The sequence below is a fragment of the Peromyscus eremicus genome, chromosome 8a, assembly GCF_949786415.1.
Source record: "Peromyscus eremicus chromosome 8a, PerEre_H2_v1, whole genome shotgun sequence".
NCBI classification, from domain to species: Eukaryota; Metazoa; Chordata; class Mammalia; order Rodentia; family Cricetidae; genus Peromyscus; species Peromyscus eremicus.
Window position 1 is genome coordinate 51,401,993 of NC_081423.1, and position 19,002 is coordinate 51,420,994.

The following is a 19,002-nucleotide window of genomic DNA, read 5'->3' on the forward strand; positions in this document are numbered from 1 at the left end:
GCGTTATAATCCCACAACCCCTAGCAACAGGATTCTCATTTATAAGTTACATAGAGAAGGAAATGACAAGATCAGATCAGCGGCGCTCTGGGGACCTGAGAGCCCAGGCTGGCCCACATTGCAGATCTCTATAAATTTATTTTCTTTAGCAAAAAGCTGGAGAGGCCACACACACACACACACACACACACACACACACACACACACACACACGCCTCTACCCCCCCCCCCCCCCCCCGTGCATACCTGCTGGCATTGAGGGCAGCATCCTCCAGCACACTGGCTGTCAAGTCTTCTCTCTGGGATCTCCTGAGTACCCTAGAAAGCCACTCCTCCCCTCCTACCCCAGGGCCACCGAAGCAGTAGCAAAAAGCCCACAAAGGACTCTCAATGGGTCAGAAGCTATGAAAAAGGCAAGGCTTGAGAAGAGCCCAAGACCACTGCTGAGAGGTGGGGAAGCCAGGAGGTGGCTAGCTCCTCACTCCTGGACCTTAACTCAGGTCTAGCATCCACAAGGAAGAAGAGTCTTGGAAATGGGGGGGGGGGGGGGGAGAAGCAGCAAAGGCTACCTTTCCTTGTTATGGTTTTCACCAGCTCTGGAGGAAGGGCTCTTGATGCAGACCCCGTGTGTCTCTTTCCTACTCAATCCTCAAGGAATTCCTATGGGGCATTCTGAAGCTAGCCTGGGGCTGGATGGTCCTCCACAGAAAGCAGCAAAGCACTCTGCAACCTCCCGTACATCCCTGTGCCTCAGGAAGGATTACAGGGGCAGCCAGGGAGTGAGCAGGTGTTTCTGCAGGAGAGGAAGCTCTAGCCGGAGCAAGGGTCCTGCCTCCCCAGGGGCACCAGGGTGAGAGCACTAGGCCCCACCCCTTCCTGTTTCAATAGGAAGAAGCTGTGGTAGCACCAATACCCTCTGAGCCATGCAAACCATAGCTCCTCCCACTCACCCAAGTGACTCCAATAGAAGCAACCGCAGCCGATCAGGAGCGGCCTAGAGCTGCCACAGGGCCGGTGTTCCTCTTGCGGCCACAGGAGTGGCGGTCCCTCCACCCAGTTACTAGACGTGTCCCAGGCAGCCTTGGTTGTGACACCCTTTTTGAGTGGGGGCTTCCTACCTTCCTTCCTGGCCTTCTCTGCTGCAGACCTCTTAGTTCTTACCACTCTGCCTGAGAGCAGTAAGGGGCATTAGCCAAGGAAGTTGCCTCTTCAAGGGCTTGATGACTTCAGGGCGAAGTCTCGTCCCTCAGCTTACTCATTCTGCTCTGTTATGTGGATGCATGCAGAGTTTCCACAGATGGCCTCACTCAAGGGTCTTCACTCCCCATGGGAGTGCGCAGTGTGGAAATGCCGAGCTCCAGGGCTCCACTTCCCAGGTGCCTCCCAGCCTCCAGCTGAATGTCTCAGCTAGCCAGCCAGGCTCTCTGTGATAGGACATCCCAAAGAGCCTCAGCAATGGCTCTTGCTCTGCAGAGCCCACCAGGGCAGGCTGCAGAGATTGGGCTGAGGCCCCAGGCATTGCTCCAAGCCCCAAACCTGATTTCCCACTCGCTCTTCAAGCAAAGCACTGGAGTGGTTCACTTTCGGTCATACTCGCTAAGGTTCTAACTGAAGAAGCCACAGTCACAAGATCCAAAGGAATCAGAAAAGGTAATTAGCTAACCGAAGACTGCTAAGACAACTACCAGAGTTTAGGAGTGGGTGTGACTCAGAGGAGGCTGGAGTGGAGCATTCCCACAGCCTCAGGCTTGATTCTCCAGCACCACAGCTGTTTTAGACTCCTCCGTTAACGCCGAGAACCTTCCGATGCTTCACACGGGCTTCCTGTAGTCTACAGGTGTCTCAGGAGTGCCTTCACCCCCTCACCCCTTTAGTTACCCTTTTCTATCAGAAGGTTAAAAAGTCAAAAATAATTACAAGAAACCCAAAGTCAAGTTGCAAGGTCCAGAAAAGCTTCCAGGAGACTGACAGCCCAGTAAAGTCTATCTTGTCCCAGGGCAAGCTGTGTATCCTACCTCTGCACAGCCCTGGGCAGCCCCAAAGCCCATCCAGGTGAGTCTGTCTACTCACGTGTATCATTGTCACTTTTGGCTAGTCACATGACCACTAAGTATCAAGAACCAAATCTGGGGCCTGAAGAAATAAATGCCTCGGTGGTTAAAAGCGTTTTCTGCTCTTCCAGAGGACCCAAGTTCAATGTCTAGCATCCACATCAGGCGGTTCACAACCAACTCCAAAGGGTCTAATACCCTGTTCTGGACTCAGAGAGCAAGCTGCACATACCCACACACAGACACAAATCTTTAAAAAGAAGAAGAAGAAGAAGAAGAAGGAGGAGGAGGAGGAGGAGGAAGGGAGGGAGGAGGGGGAAGAGAAAGGAAAAGAAGAGAGAGAGAAAGAAAGAAAGAAAGAAAGAAAGAAAGAAAGAAGGAAGGAAGGAAGGAAGGAAGGAAGGAAGGAAGGAAGGAAAGAAAGAAAGAAAGAAAGAAAGAAAGAAAGAAAGAAAGAAAGAAAGAAAAAAGAAAAAAGAAAAAAGAATTGAAATTCTGGAGCCAAGGAAATGGCTCAACAGATAACAACCTTAGAGTTCAGGTACCCAGAACCATGTAAAAGCTGGGCAGGCATGGCAGCTGCCTGACATGCCAGCCCTCAGAAGGCAGAGATGGGGGATGCCCAGGACAAGCTGGCTCGATAGACTAGCCAGAAATGGAGAGCTCTGAGCGTATCAAGAGATCCTGTCTCAAAAAATAAAGTGGAGAGCAATTGAGGAAGACATCTGTGGCCAACTTTGGGCCTCAGGCATGCGGTAACATGTGGTAACACATGCATGTACACCTACACACATACATATAAACATGCAAACACATGCACACATAAAAATAATCCAATCTCCACTTCAACATCTTCTTACTTCAAAACTACTGTCCCCTAATTCTTGTTTTAGTTCATTGATGGCAGAGATTAAACCTGCATGCCGAGCATGTGCTCAACTGAGCTACACCCTCAGCCTCTGACTTAATTTTTAATTAATAACAACAACACTGTGTTTAAAAAAAAAAAAAGTATCCTTGTCCTCAGCAAGAGAGAACAGTTTTTTTGTTTGTGTTTGTGATTTTCATGAGACAAAGTCTCACTATGTTACCCATTTTGGCCTTGAACTTGTGAACATAAGGGATCCTCCTGCCTTAACCTCTCAAGAAGCTGGGGAGAACAAACTTTAAATTCTAAAAAGAAATCAGTATAGAAAATGACCAGCTCTGTCCTCTGGACCTGGCCTCCTTTAGGACTATGCCGAGAAGGGCAGTGGGCGGGAGATTCCAGCCTCTACAGCTCCACTCTGGCACCTAGCACCCAGGCACCCTGGAATGGGCGTCCCTAGCCCTTGTCATTACCTCTCTCCCAACAGGGGTTCAACCAGGGGTACTAGAAGTCTCAACAAACTGCCCGGGCCAGGGACATCTCCGACTGTCCCAGCATGACTCCAGCACTCCCGTGCAGCTGCTGTGGATACAGATGCTCAAGTCCTGACTCTACTTTCTCTCAAGTTTCCAGGACAGTTCTCCCCTAGATGCAGAGTCAGGTGACCACCTGAGTGTGCAAGCTCACCTACAGCTGCCTACAGAGTCTAGAGAAGACAACATTCCCAGACTGACTTAGAGTCCCTCATGTCAATCTGCCACTCATTACCACTCCTGCCTCAGATCCAGGGTCTCCAGGTGTGGTCCCGTACTGACCTCACAGGGCACACCATCCCGTGGGGCTCTAAGCTCCCTGTGTGCCCAAACCAGGGATGTGAAACCTCTCCTTGCAACAAGAAGCCCAGTAAATCCTTTCTTAGAATAGTATATACACACACACACACACACACACACACTAAAATAGTCTTGATCTACTATGGTGTGAAAACAGCAAGCACTGAGTAAAGCCATACTATGAACTTGTTGCGTCTTTCCTTGGGCTGAATGAATGAGGTTGGACCTTGCCTTCTCTTGCGATGCTGGGCAGCATCAAGGAGCTGTCCCCATCCACTCCAAGACAGGTGCGACACTCACCCATTGTTCATTGCTCAGCTGGGCGAGGACACGCTGCTGAGGGCTGGGCGTTACCCTTACTGCGTTGTACAGTATTTCTCACTTACAATAATCTTATCAGGAAGCCACCCCATCCTAAGGCAAGGAGAATCTATCCGTACATGGGAAAATACTACTGAAGTCCAGTTATCTGAACTCTAACAGGTCAATGGTGCAGTCATGTTATCTGTGTGCTTTCGCAATGACAGCAGATGAGCATCCAGTGGCGGGTCTGGGGACTCATGTAATTGCAAAGCAGCCAGGGACACACACAGTATCTCTTGGCATCTGCACCAAGTCTGTAGCGTGAACAGAGCTATGACTGCTATGGTGAGCATGTCACAGAAACTGCTGGCAGCTGGGGCCGGGACCTATACCTTTGTCATGAAGGCTGCATTTTCAGGTAACAGGTGGATGTGAAAATGGGATTATCTCCCCATCTTGGGGCTCAGAGCTCCTGAATTCTGACCATGAACCAGTGCCCAGGGACTCCTTCCTCTCCGTCCCTGCCTGGGCCCCTGCAACCCCAGGAAGGAGGGGAATCCTTGGCCCCAGTATTTCTGAGGTTCTGGCAACTTCTTAACCTCCGAGGACAAGGAGGAAGAGTTCCACCTGCAGTTGGCTCCGGTAAAACATCCTCTAACTTTATCCTTAGGAGGAGAGTTATAACGAAGTGTCTGGCAGTTCCTTCTTCAGAGCAGCTGAGGAGACCACTCACATAAAACAGAACCCAGCTGACCGCGTGGGTTGGGGGGCACAGAAGGATCTGGGCCTCTAGTCCCCACCCCATGTCCCCACCCATGTCCCACCACATGGCCAATATAACCACCGAAAAGCTAAAGGGATGTCTCACCTTCAGGTTCCTCCACACTGCTGGCTGCGGTGGTGGGTGGTGCTACAGGAATCTCTTCACGAGGTTCAGAAAAGGGAGGAGGAAAAATGAGGTAAAAAAAAAAAAAGACATTATTTTAGTCCTTGGAAAGACAACGGTCTCGGCACAGACTCCTCCCAACCTTCTAGCCTCCTTCCCCCATGCCCACCCCACAGCTCAGCTCAAAGGAATGAAAAGTTGGGGAGAAAAGGGGTGCTGGCAGCAGGGTCCCAGGGATCCTGGGCAATCAGTGTGTTCCCGTCTTCACTGGGAAGGGAAATCATGAATCTCATCTGTTAAAGAGGGTCAGGAGTCGGGGCAGCGGGAGCGGCTGGCAGTCCACAGGGCTGATGCTGTCCCCAGGACCTGACACGCATGTGCATCTGGGACCTACTGTCTGAGTGTCATCCACTTGACTCTGCCCCGGGATTCCTTAGACTCCCTGTTCATCATGATAGGGCTACCTGGGCCTTGTTCATCACAGTGTTAACCCAAAGGTGGGAGGAAGGATCTAGAAGCAGTGATGGTGTGTGAGGGGCTGGGGACCTGCCCTTGGGGAAGCTTCTCATAGGGACAGATGCATCTGCAGCCTGGCTCTAGTTCCCCAGACTCCCTTCTCACTGGCTAAGGCGTCTATTAGTTGGTGGACTGGGATATGACTGCAGGAGGCAGGGCTGGGCGTGGCCTTTGTTTAGAGTGTTCTCTTCTGTCTCAGCTCAGCCCTTCTACTTCCTGGACCCATCCCTGTGCTCCAACTGGTGAAGAAGTTCAGCCAGTCAACTTCGTTGATTCACCCACCAGCTGTCTGAAGTCTGGGCTTCCTTTTTCTAGACAAGACCAAACCATGGACCAAAAGTCCCTCTAGGACAATGGTTCTTAACTGGTGGGTCACAACCCCTTTCTGGGCTGAAGGGTTTGCATATCAGATGTCCTGCTTATCAGATATTTACATTACGGTTCATAACAGTAGCAAAATTACGGTTATGAAGTAGCAACGAAATAATTTTATGGTTGGTGGGGTCACCACCGCATGGGGAACTGTATTAAAGGGGTGCAGCATTAGGAAGGTTGAGAACCACTGGTCTAGAAGGAGCACACAACCACTGGTGAGCGACCTCCGATCCTTCTGTCTGTAGCCACCATCTGACTCCGTGGTAAGACTTTCTCTGACCTCGGATTCTAGACACCTCAGACCTGAGGCTTGACCTGAGATCTGTCTGTGTCTCCCAAAGGAACCATGCTTTGTGCCTTTCGGAGGTAAAGACAGTGGACACAGCCCACAGCAAGGGGCAGATTTACTCTCAGTGACTTCATTCACACATCTCTTTGGTCTCCGGTCACAGCAGCTCATTAGGAAGCTGGACGTAAGCCAGGTCCTTTCTTAGTCCTACACAGCTAGGTTGGTCCTAGCAGAAACTCTCTGGAAACAACGTCCAAATGGCCTAGTCTAATACTGCAGGTCTACAAAGGCGGATTCACACCAATGGCCACGGGGCACATTGGCCACCCAAACTCAGTGTCTAAAGCGGGGATGTATACATAAGGCCTGTGGTTCCCCGAGCTTGAGCCCTCCCTTTTCAAAAGCAAGTCAGACAGTACGGCAGCATGTGGGAAGGCACAGGCGCTAGTTTGGAAAGGTCATTTCACGATGCTCTTTTCTGGGGGATTTTGAAGTGTTAGTTCTTGTCCTTCTGAGCAACCTGACGGCTCCTCTCCCTCTTTTAAAAAGAGGCTATGCAGTGGCAGAACACGTTTCCAGAGGCCCAGATACACTTGGCTTTCTAAAAGTGTTCACCTCACAGCTTTGGGACGTGCAGAGAGAAAGGTTTCTATATACTGTGAGAGTGGTGTTTGGATGTCATCATGGGAAGGATTTCTTCCCATCCCTTCCTTCAAGTGCTGGAGGTGAACCCAAGGCCTGGGGCATATGAGCCATGTGCCCTTCCACTGAGCGACAGCCAGCCTAAGCACCTTGTCCATCTCCTGTACCCTGGGAGAACACCAGGATCCAATCCCTCAGTGGACCTGCAGGGACACCCTGGCAGAGACTCTTGATTCACTGACCAGTCATAATTGCCGTCGGAACCAACAGAGCAAAGGCCACATGTAGTGGGACAGGTGAGGTGTGGACTGTCTAAGGCTCCCACCTGCTTGAGGCAGGGATGATGACTGCAACTTCTGTGAGGAACACTCTAGGACTTGGTGGTAGCTCCTGGTATAAAGAGACTCCAGGCACCGGCCCCAAGACTCTTGGGCTATTCTGAATCGCCTTCACTAATCAGTCACTGGAACCCACTGAGGGACTCAGAACCTCAGAAGTCGAGATTGACTGACTTCTGAAAGGGGCCAAGTAGTAACTATTTCAGGCTCTGTAGGTTATATCTGCTGCAGCTCTGCTGGTCCACAAAAGCAGCTGCAGACAGCGTATCTTTTTCATTTCCTTCTTCTCTTTTTAAATACAGGGTCTCACTAGGTAGCCCAGGCTAGCCTCAAACCTGCAATCTTCTTGCCTCTGCCTCCCAAGTGCTGGGTTTACAAGCTCACACCCCATGCCCAGTGACTTTGCATGGTTTTTAATCGTGTCTTGAAATAGTATCCTTCCTTTGATTTTTATTTAAATCATTAAGAAGGTTCGAGGCACTGTGCCACTCAATACAGGCGGCAGGCAGCTCCCCCCACAGAGCTCACGAAGCCCACTCTCTAGAGAATACACCTGGTTCCCTGGACTCTGGCATGTTTGCTGAGACTCTCTTCTCTCTGCTCCAGTCATCCCTCCTTGGCTTGGTCAGCCCTAGCCAAGGAATCAACAGGACGAGGCTGGGCCTCGCCAGGTTAGGCTTCCCTTGTCAGCCAGAGCTCATTTTCTGCCCATGGTCACAGCAGTATGACCCACCAGATGCGCAATACAGAGACCTTCAGAGCCAAGGCCAGGATGACCCACCCTCTCCATGTAACACCTTTCTGGGATCCCCACTCTGGTGCTCTATTCACAGGGGCCATGAACAAGAACCTGAGAAACTTCTCTCAAAGGCCCAAGGCTTTTGGTCTGCTCTCTTCTGAATCTGCAGCTGCGGCAGCCCCTATCCCCCTGGGGTCTGGGGTCAAAGTGCAATGTAGGAGTGGGGCTCATGCTGGAATCTTGCTGTTCCCTGCAGCTAGTGACTCAGCATTTGTCAGTACTGAGGGCTATGGACAGGCTGGCTCTAATGTGCATAGCCGTTTCTGAAGGAGCTTCCAGTGAATGAAAAAATTCCTATTGGTGATGGCTAAACCCACAGGACATCAGCCCCACAGGGTCCTCCCACCCAAGCAGAGGGGAGGAGGGGATTCACATACTGATGCAGGGGGCGATGGGGGAGCGGCTCTGCTGGTAGCCTTTGGCACAGCGGTTGCAGGTGATGCCCGTCACACCGTCCTTGCAGGGACACTGGCCAGTGGTTTGATTGCAGGTCTTGCCAGCAGCTCCCACAGGGTGGCAATCACAGGCTGCAAAGAGCACAAAACAGAAGGGTCAGAGAGGCAGTTAGCGCCCTTCCCGCCCAGGGGTGTCCCGTGAGAAAAAGAATGGAGAAGATGAACAGGCAGGCCTAACCACGCCCACACACGTTCCAGAAGATCTGAGGTGGATTGCCTACCTACCAAGAAACGGGAAACCAAAATCAAAATGGACCTACTTCAAAGGGTTGCTTGAAGAACAAGACAAGGGAGCCAGGGAACACCTTCAAAGTCCAGGAGGAGGGCTGATGCTCAAATATGACGTCAAGGGATGGAGGTGGGGGGCATTGGAGGGTGGAGGTACTGGCTTCTCTCCCAGATTTCTCTGTGGATTCCCTAGGTGAAGTAGGGTCTGGATGCTGGTCAGAGGGAGGCACAAGAAGGAGGAGCCAGGATGTTGCCCCCGCTTGCTCAGCAGCCAGATGCCCAGAACCCAGACTTCTGGGTCACAATAACACTTTAAAACCCCAACTAAATGGGTAACCAGTGAACTGGCTAACTGTTGTGGGATATTTTTCTGTATGCTGTGAATGTGTTGCTCCCATTGGCTAATAAATAAAGCTGTTTTGGCCTATGGCAAGGCAGCTTAGAGGCAAGCAGGAAATCCAAGCAGAGATATGGAGAAAAGAAGGGTGGAGGTGGGGGAAGACTCGAACCGGCAGCCCAAGGAGCAACAAGATGCCTGCAGACAAGTAACACCACGTCCACATGGCAAAACATAAATTACTAGAAATGGGTTAATTTAAAATGGAAGAGCTAAGAGATGGGATATAATTAATATAAGCTTCTGAGTGATTATTTTATAAGCCACCGTGGGACCTCAGGGCCAGGTGGGACACAAAAAAACTTCTGACTACATTTTGGCGCCCCACATGGGGCAAGAGTTTCCACCTAAAACCTGAGAGAACTTACTAAAATGGAGCCAAGAGCAGCTTCGTAGTTGTGTCTCTCAGGCAAGTCGTGATACAGAGACACTGTGATGTGTGGGCTTGAGCTACAGTATGGCGGGTTCAAGGCATGTGGGCTTGACGTACAGCATGGCGGATTCCCGCTGCAGTACACAGAGGTTTCTCCAAGCCATGCAGTGCACTACATGGTGGAATTAGCTTTTAATAGTACAGAACCCCCCCTTCCCCCCCCCCAAAGAAAAAGGTTTCTGGGCTACACGCTGCTATATGAAGGCATAGGAGGCATAGACCCACTGCTTCCCAGAGTCGGCGATGAGCATGGCCGGGAAACATACCTCCACCATGTGGGGAAGCTGACATTGGCAGAGCCAGCAGCCAGGGCTGCCACTTCAGTCCTAAGCCACACTGCAGTTTAAATCAATGGTCAAAAAATGATTACAGATTCACAATAAGACAGATTCAGATGGAGTAAAACTCTCAATGGTTTACAATGTGTGTAAAAGTGTACATAGGCTTGGAAGAGAGAGGAAAAGGATTATAGACAGTTATATAAAGAAATAAATAGTTTTAAAAAATAAAGTCTTTAAAGAGAATATAGTAATAATATGAAAGTTAAGCCACGTAAAGATGAAAATTACATCTTTACAAAGAATCCGGATACTATGAATTACTATATTGTCTTTGGGATTTTTAACTGCAGAGAGACATTCAATTGTATGGGCTACCAAGTTAAACCAATATGTATCTTTTAAAGGTATTTTGACTTTAAAATTTATGTCTAAGGATATGTTGCTTTGGAAAAGAGGTTCTGCTTTTGTTTCCACAGAAGATGAGAACCTGTAGATTGCTTCCAGGCTAATATGGTTTGATCAACCAAGACCCCCTGAAAGGTCTCCAGTGACAGCCATGGCCCAGATGATCCAAAATCCAAAACAGTTTCAAAGCAACTGGCTGAGATGATCCAGCCTCACAGACCACTACAGCCAAGATTTAATATAATTCTTAATTTTCTCAGGATCCCCATAAGATTAACAGTGCTCCCAATAAGCAGGAAGTAACCTAGGGGACTATGCCCACATTATGGAGTTTACTTTCTTTGTGGCAAAAGTTAGCAAGTGGGCAAAAATGTCCTTACATCCACTGCTTAATAGGATGTTGTATAGACTGGACATGCAGGGCCCATGGGAAAGTGACCACTAAACTTTGCCTAAACAGGGCAAGATGGTCCTTCAGGTTCCTGCTCCACAGAGGAGACTGCCAGACATTCTACAGGACACAGGGAGAAGCGACTGAGAGACTCTAGGCCTATAGGCTGAAGATGGATGCCCCAATGTTGCAGAGGACCTTTGGGTGACTGTCCAGGCAGCCAGCTGTCTCTGTCATTTCTAGACCTTCGAAAGTTGCTTACAGTGCACTGTTTACTTAGGTATTATTATGTTCCTTCTCAGGTCTTTGATGGAGTTAAAGACTAGATAGTTATAATTATAGCTTTCCTTAGTCTTGATAAAAGGTAAACTAGATCCGAAACTTTAGAATCACAAAAATAAGACAGATGATAGAGTATTTTCTTTAATTTTGCCAAATACAAATAGACTAGAGATTGTCTATAATTTTTGCTTGATAACTGTTTTATTATATGTAATTTTACTGTTAAAATTAAAACCTTCCTTTTTGATTAGATAGAAAAGGGGAAGTGCTATGGGATATCTTTCTGTATGTTGTGAATATATGTTGTTCCCATTGGCTAATAAATAAAGCTGTTTTGGCCTATGGCAAGGCAGCTTAGAGGCAGGCAGGAAATCCAAGCAGAGATACAGAGAAAAGAAGGGCGGAGTCAAGGGAGACTGGAGTCAGTCTCCCAAGGGGCAACAAGATGCCAGCAGACCGGTAACACCACAGCCACGTGGCAAAACATAGATTAATAGAAATGGGTTAATTTAAGATGAAAGAGCTAGGAGATGGGATATAATTAATATAAGCCTCTGAGTGATTATTTTATAAGCCACTGTGGGACCTCAGGGCCAAGTGGGACACAGGAAAACTTTTGGCCACAGGCTAACCTCCTGGGGCCCCCCAGGAATGGAACAGTCAAGCTGGGAGTGAAGCAAGGCCAATGATTTTCAGGTTAGAGGCCACTGCGGGAATCTTATGACCCCCCCTTCTGGTTCTGAAGAATAAGCGCTGGGTGGCCCCACATCCAACTGCATCCTGAAGCTTCCTCACTGTGTTCTATCAATGATGCAGTCAGAACTCTGGGGATGATCTCCGCCACCACCATGGGGCTCTAAGCAACATTTACCCCCCCCCCAGGCAGAGGCCACTAAGGCCTCTTGCTAAGTTCTGCCCAACTGTTCCTGAGCAGTGGCCTTACTGGTGAAGGAATGGGGGTCAAGGAAGCCGAGTCATGCCTGTTCCTGCTGCAGGAAGCCCAGGAGGGCAGTGTGTGCCAGTAATGCATTCTGCAGCCATTTCAATTCATGCCGTATGCTGCTGTCTTTCTGTCCCCAAAGAGGACAAAAATATCTAGGAAAATAAATGAGAATTGAAATTCCCAAAGAGCTAAAGTGAAAAATTCCCTCCTCAATGGGCCCTGAAAAGGCAGCCTCTCCCTAGGCCTCCAGCCTGGGAGAGTACAGGGACCAGCATCTGGGAGGGAGATGGGGGAGGGGGATGTGCACATTAGAGCCAGCCTGTCCATAGCGCTCAGAAAGGAGAACAATGTGAACATATGTTTGTGCCAGTGGTGTGAGGACATGCAAAAACTTCTGGAAGCCTTAGGAGGAGGAAGGGGCTGGGCCTGACAGGATGGAGGATAGAAGGGTCTGGCGGGCTGGTGGTTGCTGGCTCCTATGACAGTGTATCTCTGAGAAGCACTAGGACCATTCCCATCTTGCTCCTTTCTTAGATAAGACTCTGAAACATCCCTCATAGCTCTCGCACATTTTGAGCATTTGTTATGTGGCTTGTGGTGCAATTCTGAAGGCTGTGGATGGTGAAAGTAGGTCACTAGGGGTGGGCCTTTGATGGCTCTATCTGCCCCTGCTTCCAGTTTTCTCTGCCTCCTGGCTCATTCCACATAAACAAGCTGCCTCCAGCCCAAGAGCACCATGCATAGACCAGTCACCTCCGCCATCCTGGATGGAAACCCTCTGAGATTGTGAGCTAAACTTAACCTGTTTTCCCTTGAGCTGCCTTTGTTACTACCAAGAGAAAAATAACTAATACAGCATTGGAGATGGGGACATGTCTCTGCTGAGATGTTGTCTTTATCGGTATACCCTAAATTTAAGCCTGTGCCCTTTTTTAAAGTTAGCAATGGGAAAGATCCAGTCTTGCTGGCCTGTGAGAAGGATGAGATTGAGGAAGGGATGGCTTTGACTTTTTCCTGCAGTAGAAAAGGTGAATGATACAAACACATAGTTGGCCATGTGAAAGTAGAGGGCCACAGCATAGGATCTTAGTCATGAGCCACAGATGTGGGCCTGGGCATAGGCATGTGGGGACACCAGGTTCTCATGCTGGCTGACCTCTCTTGGCCTGCTCTGCAAGCCCATTGGCAATCCTTAAATTCATACCAAGACCGTCCTCCTTGGATGCCAATGCCATACAACCATGTGCCAGTAACTTCTGGATCCTTACAAGGTCGCAAAGGGTTACTTGGTCACTGAAGATTCCAAGCTACGTCACACCTAGGCACCAGCACTGGCCCAGAGTGTCTTCATCTTGGCAGGAGCTGGCCCAGCACAAGCTCTGGGTGGAGGAGCACTAAAGACTATGCATTAAGCCCTTCAAAGCTGGTGACCTCAGCCACCTTGGCGGGCCCACTGCTGGGAAGGGCGGGGACCAGAAGTCTGCTGCAGCAAAGGAGGACTGTTCTTGGCATGTATTATTCTGTATGGTCAGCTCATCCTAACAGTTCATCCTTGGATGAGATGTAAGCTAATGCTTGCTGATGCGTTTCCAAATCTTTCGCCCAAGATTCCATAGGAAGCAAACCCATGTATCTGGTCTAAATGGGGCAGTAGTTTGTAGTACACTTCCACACCAACAAGTCATTATCTATGCATGGAAGTCACTAAAGGGTCACATCCAGGCCACTGTGACCATCACCAGGCTGCATCATGGCACCAACAGAGCATCTGCCAGCAGAGGTATACCCATCAAGACTCCCACAGACACATCGGCAACATGACATCGACTCAGTCCCCACAACAACCCTGTGAAAACAGTGTGACTGTCGGAGGACAAGGGAACAGGCTGGTGAGGAGTCACCATAGAAATGAGACAGGGAAAGGATCTGCAGCCCTGAGGAGAGAGAACACCAGACCCCTCACCCTCTCAGGATACCCTCCGTCCTTCTGTTTCTTCCAGGGGGAAATAAGCTCTGACCTGTTTCAACCACCGTGAGGCAGGCTTGCTGTTTGTTACTTACAGCCAAATGCAACCCGGACGGAGCCCCACCCAGCACTCATTCCCAGTTCCCCCAGAGTAAGGCCTTTTCCCACAGACACTGGAGTAGGATGGCCCAAATTATACCCTCTGAGTAAAGAAGGGTAGGTGTTAAGGGTGATAAGAAAAGCCAATGAATGGCAGTGCCCTTGTGGTAAGGTCTTCTACGGAGGTGTGATGGCTATTCCTAATCATCCACTTGACTACATCTGGGATTAACTGAGGTCTAAGAGGCTGGGCACACCTTCCAGGGATTTTTTTTTCTTAATTAAATCATTTAAGATGGGAAGACCCAGGTCTAATCCAGTTCTTTGAGGTGGGGAGATCCACCTTTAATCTGGGCCATACCTTCTGCTGGCAGCTTATGTTCAGTAAAGGACATAAGTTTTGCCTGCTTGACCTCACCCTCATTGGCAAGTCCATTCCTTCACCGGCACTAGAGCCTACTTCTTGGGGATTCTGGAGTATCCTGAACACCAGCGGAGACATCCAGCCTCTGAACAACTAGTGGGTTCTTGGACCTTCCCTTGGTAGACCACACAGCTATTGTGTGGCTAACTGGACCACAGCCTGTTAGCAATTCTAGTAAATCCCATATGTATAAATATATACATTCATTCTATAAGTTCTGCTCCTCTAGAGAGCCCTGGATAATACAAGTGGGAAAAACAGAATTCCAACAGACTTTGTCAAAGGGAGTGGGAGCCAGGGAAGCCTCAGGACCCAGCCTTAGGAAGAGAAAGTCAGAGGCTCCTGCTGTAGCCCCTTAGCTTGTAAACACAGAGATACACATGGATACATGCCTGAGAGCATACATACATACATACATACATTCACATATACACCCACACAGTGACTTGCTCACTGCAGGATGGTTAAGTGGGGAATGAGGCAAGGGGAGGGGGGCCTTTTACTTTGTAGGGGCTCCAATGAGGGGATGACCAGAGAGCTTCCCTAATTCTTCAGAGAACAGGGCCCAGGCTGGAACACCCTCTGTCACAGGAAGCCCTCCTGGTGACTTCCATTTCCCTGGAAGCCAGCCATGGTTTTTAGAGGGAAGTCAATCCCTTCCATCCAGGTCGCCAGTCTGCATGGGGCAGGCAGCACCTGCTCATGGGAAATAAGCTACCAGAGGTTTTTTTCCATGAAGAGAGAATGTGAGGCCAGAAGGAAGTGTGGGTCCCTGAGAACATGGCACGATCAGGTTTCCCACGAATGTGGCTGGCTGTAGAGAACCCAGGCTGTGTTTGTGCTGGGTCACCAGACAGGGACAGACTGCTCAAAAGAACCCAAGTGGTTTCAGACAGATGACGGGGGACCCAGGCCTGTCCTGTCCCTGCCACTGAATTAGTACCCCCTTCTTCCTGGATTGCAGGTGGCTTCTCTGTAAGGACACTCCACTAAAGGTTTTGTTCCCATACCTAGAGTGTAGACGTTAACCTCACAGCTGCTGTTCACCACAGTGTCCTGGGCCAGGGCAGGGGGAGGGACTTGTGTTGCAGGCTACCCTGCTCAAGCATTCACTAGTCCTGTGCCTGGACCTTATCAATGGAAGGGACTTCTAGGAACTCTGGTATAGTGGGCTTGGCGGCAGCTGGTGCTAACCACGGGCTTCCTATACCCAAGCATGACCCTTACCTTCTACTGGGTGAGCGTAAGCAGAGTCAGGCCCCTCCGGCAGCTCACAGGACCAGCTGGAAGTCTTCGGGGGCTCCTATGGGAAATCTGGCTACTTTTCCTGAGCACCCTGGCTCCAGGGACTGAGATCAAGTGGGACCCGCAAGAGGCCCCAATCTAGAACACAGGCTTGTAGGAAGGGTGCGGCTCAGCATTGGTCCCTTTGAAGCTGGGAGACAGAACAAGCAGAGAGCCTCGGCCCTCAACCCAGATGCCATCTGGCTGTCCTCTAGGCCTCCAGGAGCCCTGGAAACTTATTACTTTGGCCTCGTGTTGAAAGATTGACTCACATGCCAAGACTCCAGGACGCATACCCCAAAGTCCTAATCCCAGGAGCCTACACATGAGACGAATATGAATTCTTTAGAGGTACTTAGGTAAAAATAGGTCATTGGAATAGGTTCTAATCAGTGACTGGTGTCCTCGCCCGAGACGGAGGATGAGGTACAAGGTGGCTACAGAGGCAAGGCCATGTGAACACACAGGATGAAGGTGACCATCTGTAAACCCAAGAGAAAGGCCTGCAACAGATCCCTCCCTCCTGGCTCTCAAAAGGAATCTGCCCAGCTGGTACCTTGACCTTGGATGTCCAGCCTCCAGAATTGGGAGAGATTAACTAACTGTTGTTTAAGTCAGCAGGTCCACAGTGCTTTTTTCTGGCACTGGAGTTACATGCAGTTACAAGTACACCTGCTGTGGGTGCTGGAAACTAGTCCTCTGGAAGAGCAGCAAGTGCCCCTAACCACTGGGCCAACTCTCCAGTCCTAGGGTCCCACCCATTAAAAGCGCCATACCTCTAGGCCAGGCGATGGTGGCTGGTGGCATAGGTCTTTAATCCCAGCTCTGGAAGCAGGTAGATCTCTGAATTCAAGCCCAGCCTGGTCTACAGTGAGATCCAGGCCAGGGCTACACAGAGAAACCTTCTCTTGAAAAACAAAAACAAAACAAAACAAAAAAGTTCCACCCCTCCTGACTTTGCTACACTGGGGTCAAGCTTCCCTGTGAACCTCTGGTGACACACCCAAGCTACAGCTCTAGGGAAGGAATCTTGTCCATCATTACTGTAATTTGCACAGAGTAAAAGTCACTCCTTTTGGCTGCACACGTCTACAGATTTTTATCACAAATGCGGGTTCTTCTTGTCACCGCCTGGCTAATATTCTGTCAGTCAGGGTTCGGAAGTGTCTAGCTCTCTCAGGAATTCCTTCCTCGGCAGCCAGCCTCCACTCCTTCTAGCTTCACCTTTTGCAAACATCTTATCTCAGGATTATACAGTCTTTACAATGTCTGCACGTGCAAACGGGATTGCCAGGTAGATCATCTGTGGAGCCCAGCCTTTCCCACTTAACCACGCATTTGAGGTTCGTCTGTGGTGGCATAAGGATCAGTTCATTTTTCACTAACACTGAGCAGTCTTCTTCAGCGGGCTTGTGTCCACTTTGTCCATGCAGACTCTGACACACCCTAGTTTGGGGTAATAACAAATAATCCCGCTATAAATTTTTTTTTTTTTGGACCTACATTTTCATTTCTCTTGGAGAAATACCTGTGAGCAGGATCCTAGCGTTATGACAGATCGGGGTCTCAATTTTCAAGGACATGCTAGGCTATTTTCCAGAGCCGCCATGTGGGATTCCCACCAACAGTGTGTGTGTAACGGCTCCAGTAGGTCCCTGTCCTCGCCAAGCATTTGGAATTGTTAAGTGGCTAATATTTTTTATTTTCAATGAGAGGGATCTCATTGTGATTTTAATTTGCATTTCCCCAACGTCAGCTAATGTTTCATGTATTTATGTGCCATCTGTACATCCTCAAGGAAGTGTCTGTTCAAATATTTTGCCCATTTTTAATGAGATCATTTGCCTTCTTGTTACTGAGCTTTTGGAGCGTTCTTTCCACCCTGGCTTCACACCCTTGGTGGAATACGGAACATGTCGTGACTGCCGTCTCTCCACTGTGGCTCTGCTTTCAGAAGGAGCTGCTGGAAATGCAGGCACACCCCTCGTCACTCTTGTCCTTGGTCTTGTACTGGCCTCCCAGGCTTTGGGGATAGGACCTGCCTCCTCTCCAGATGCCAGCAAGATGGCCCTGGCCTGCACTTCCTCCCTGCCCTTAGGACCAAGGGCCCCTACAAGCCCTCTGCTGCTTCCTGACTTCGGGGCTGTCTGGACTTTGCTTTCTCCTCACATCCCAGGTCTCCTCTCAAATGTCTCATCTTCAGGGACTTACACAGAGCTTCCCCTCAGTGACTTTCTCTTCTAGCGGTTCATTTCTTCCATATAACTCCACCTCATTCCATCACTAGCTTCTTTTCCTTTTTCATTGTGGTCAACCTCCCACCAGCAGGGAGTTAGTTCCACAGAACAGTCGGGCACTCAGCAAACCCTTGCAGACTCAATGAACAGATGATCTCACTACCAGACAGTCACATAACTCAGGGCCCAATCTGCTGCCTTCTCCTTTGGGGAAAGGCCATTTCATCCATCCTGTGCATCTGGAGGAAAGGATGAGGCAGGGAATGGGAATGCCAATCCCCTCACATCCTGGGTCACACAGCAAGCTCAATGGGGCGTGGGGAGCCGATTGTGGATACCCGCAGATAATTCCCCTTCTCCACTTCAGCTGTCTGTGTCAACCTCCTCCAAGCCAGGCCTTCTTCTCCCCCCCCCCACCACCACCGACAGTTGCTAACAAGGCACAGAAGAATAAATGTTTTAGGTTGCATGGCCTTGCCTTTCCTCTGACACTTCAGATCGAGGTGCAGACAGCAGGAAGTGCAGGGGGTGGCGGGAGCCCATAATTCTAAACTGGATTACAGGGCCCGCTGTGATCCAGTGAACTGCAGTCTCCCTGCACCTGTTCTACAGTTGAAGAGGAAAAATCCCCGTGTCCTTAGCATGTTCCCAGAGTGCCACTGTTGCTGCAATCAGGCACATGGGCTTGGACTGGGAAAGCGGCCGATGGGAAGGACCTGAGAACTTGGCCCAAGCACCTGACTTAGTATAGGTGCAGCGGGATGGTGAGGATCAGCCCGAGCTGTGGTGGACTGTGTGCCGGGTGTGGTCAGGCAGGCAGCCCTCAGATGCAGTTAGACTTTTGAGCGGTGCTTTCAGAACCGTGTTTGGCTGTATACAGCTGTCCCCACCTTTGTGCTGACCCTCCACAAGCAGCTGCTGGTCACATCTCCACCACTCGGCTCATCCATCATTTTTGCTTCCGAAGCATGCAAATCCTTTATGGACAGTGTACGGCAGTACCGGGGCAAATGCCCAGCTCCCTGTCCAGTCCTGTGGGAATCGGCCACAGAATCTAACAGGCGCTGAGTCCTTTGAGGGAGGCCGGTTACCAAGTGCTACATTCCACACTAAGAGTTAAGCAAGCCTCAATAGACAGGACATGCCTGTCAGATTACCACCTAAATAATTATATTTATAGCCATTAAGTTAGTCAGCTCTGGTCAAAGAAGATCTTTTTTGCAGTTGGTAGTGAGAACTGCAGAAACTCATATCTGGTCTAAGTGTTGAGAATAAGA

The 19,002-nt window shown here is 49.7% G+C and overlaps 1 protein-coding gene across 1 annotated transcript in view; it reads right to left on the bottom strand.

Annotated features, from left to right (window-relative positions):
• Positions 1–19,002, bottom strand: part of Ntn1 (netrin 1) — a 141,422-nt gene that overhangs the window by 4,426 nt on the left and 117,994 nt on the right. Inside the window, exons 3-4 of the mRNA XM_059270654.1 lie at positions 8,278–8,427; positions 4,924–4,977 (exon numbers count right to left, since the gene is read on the bottom strand). Of these exons, the coding sequence (XP_059126637.1) occupies positions 4,924–4,977; positions 8,278–8,427 (204 nt within the window). The remainder of the gene's footprint in view (positions 1–4,923; positions 4,978–8,277; positions 8,428–19,002) is intronic.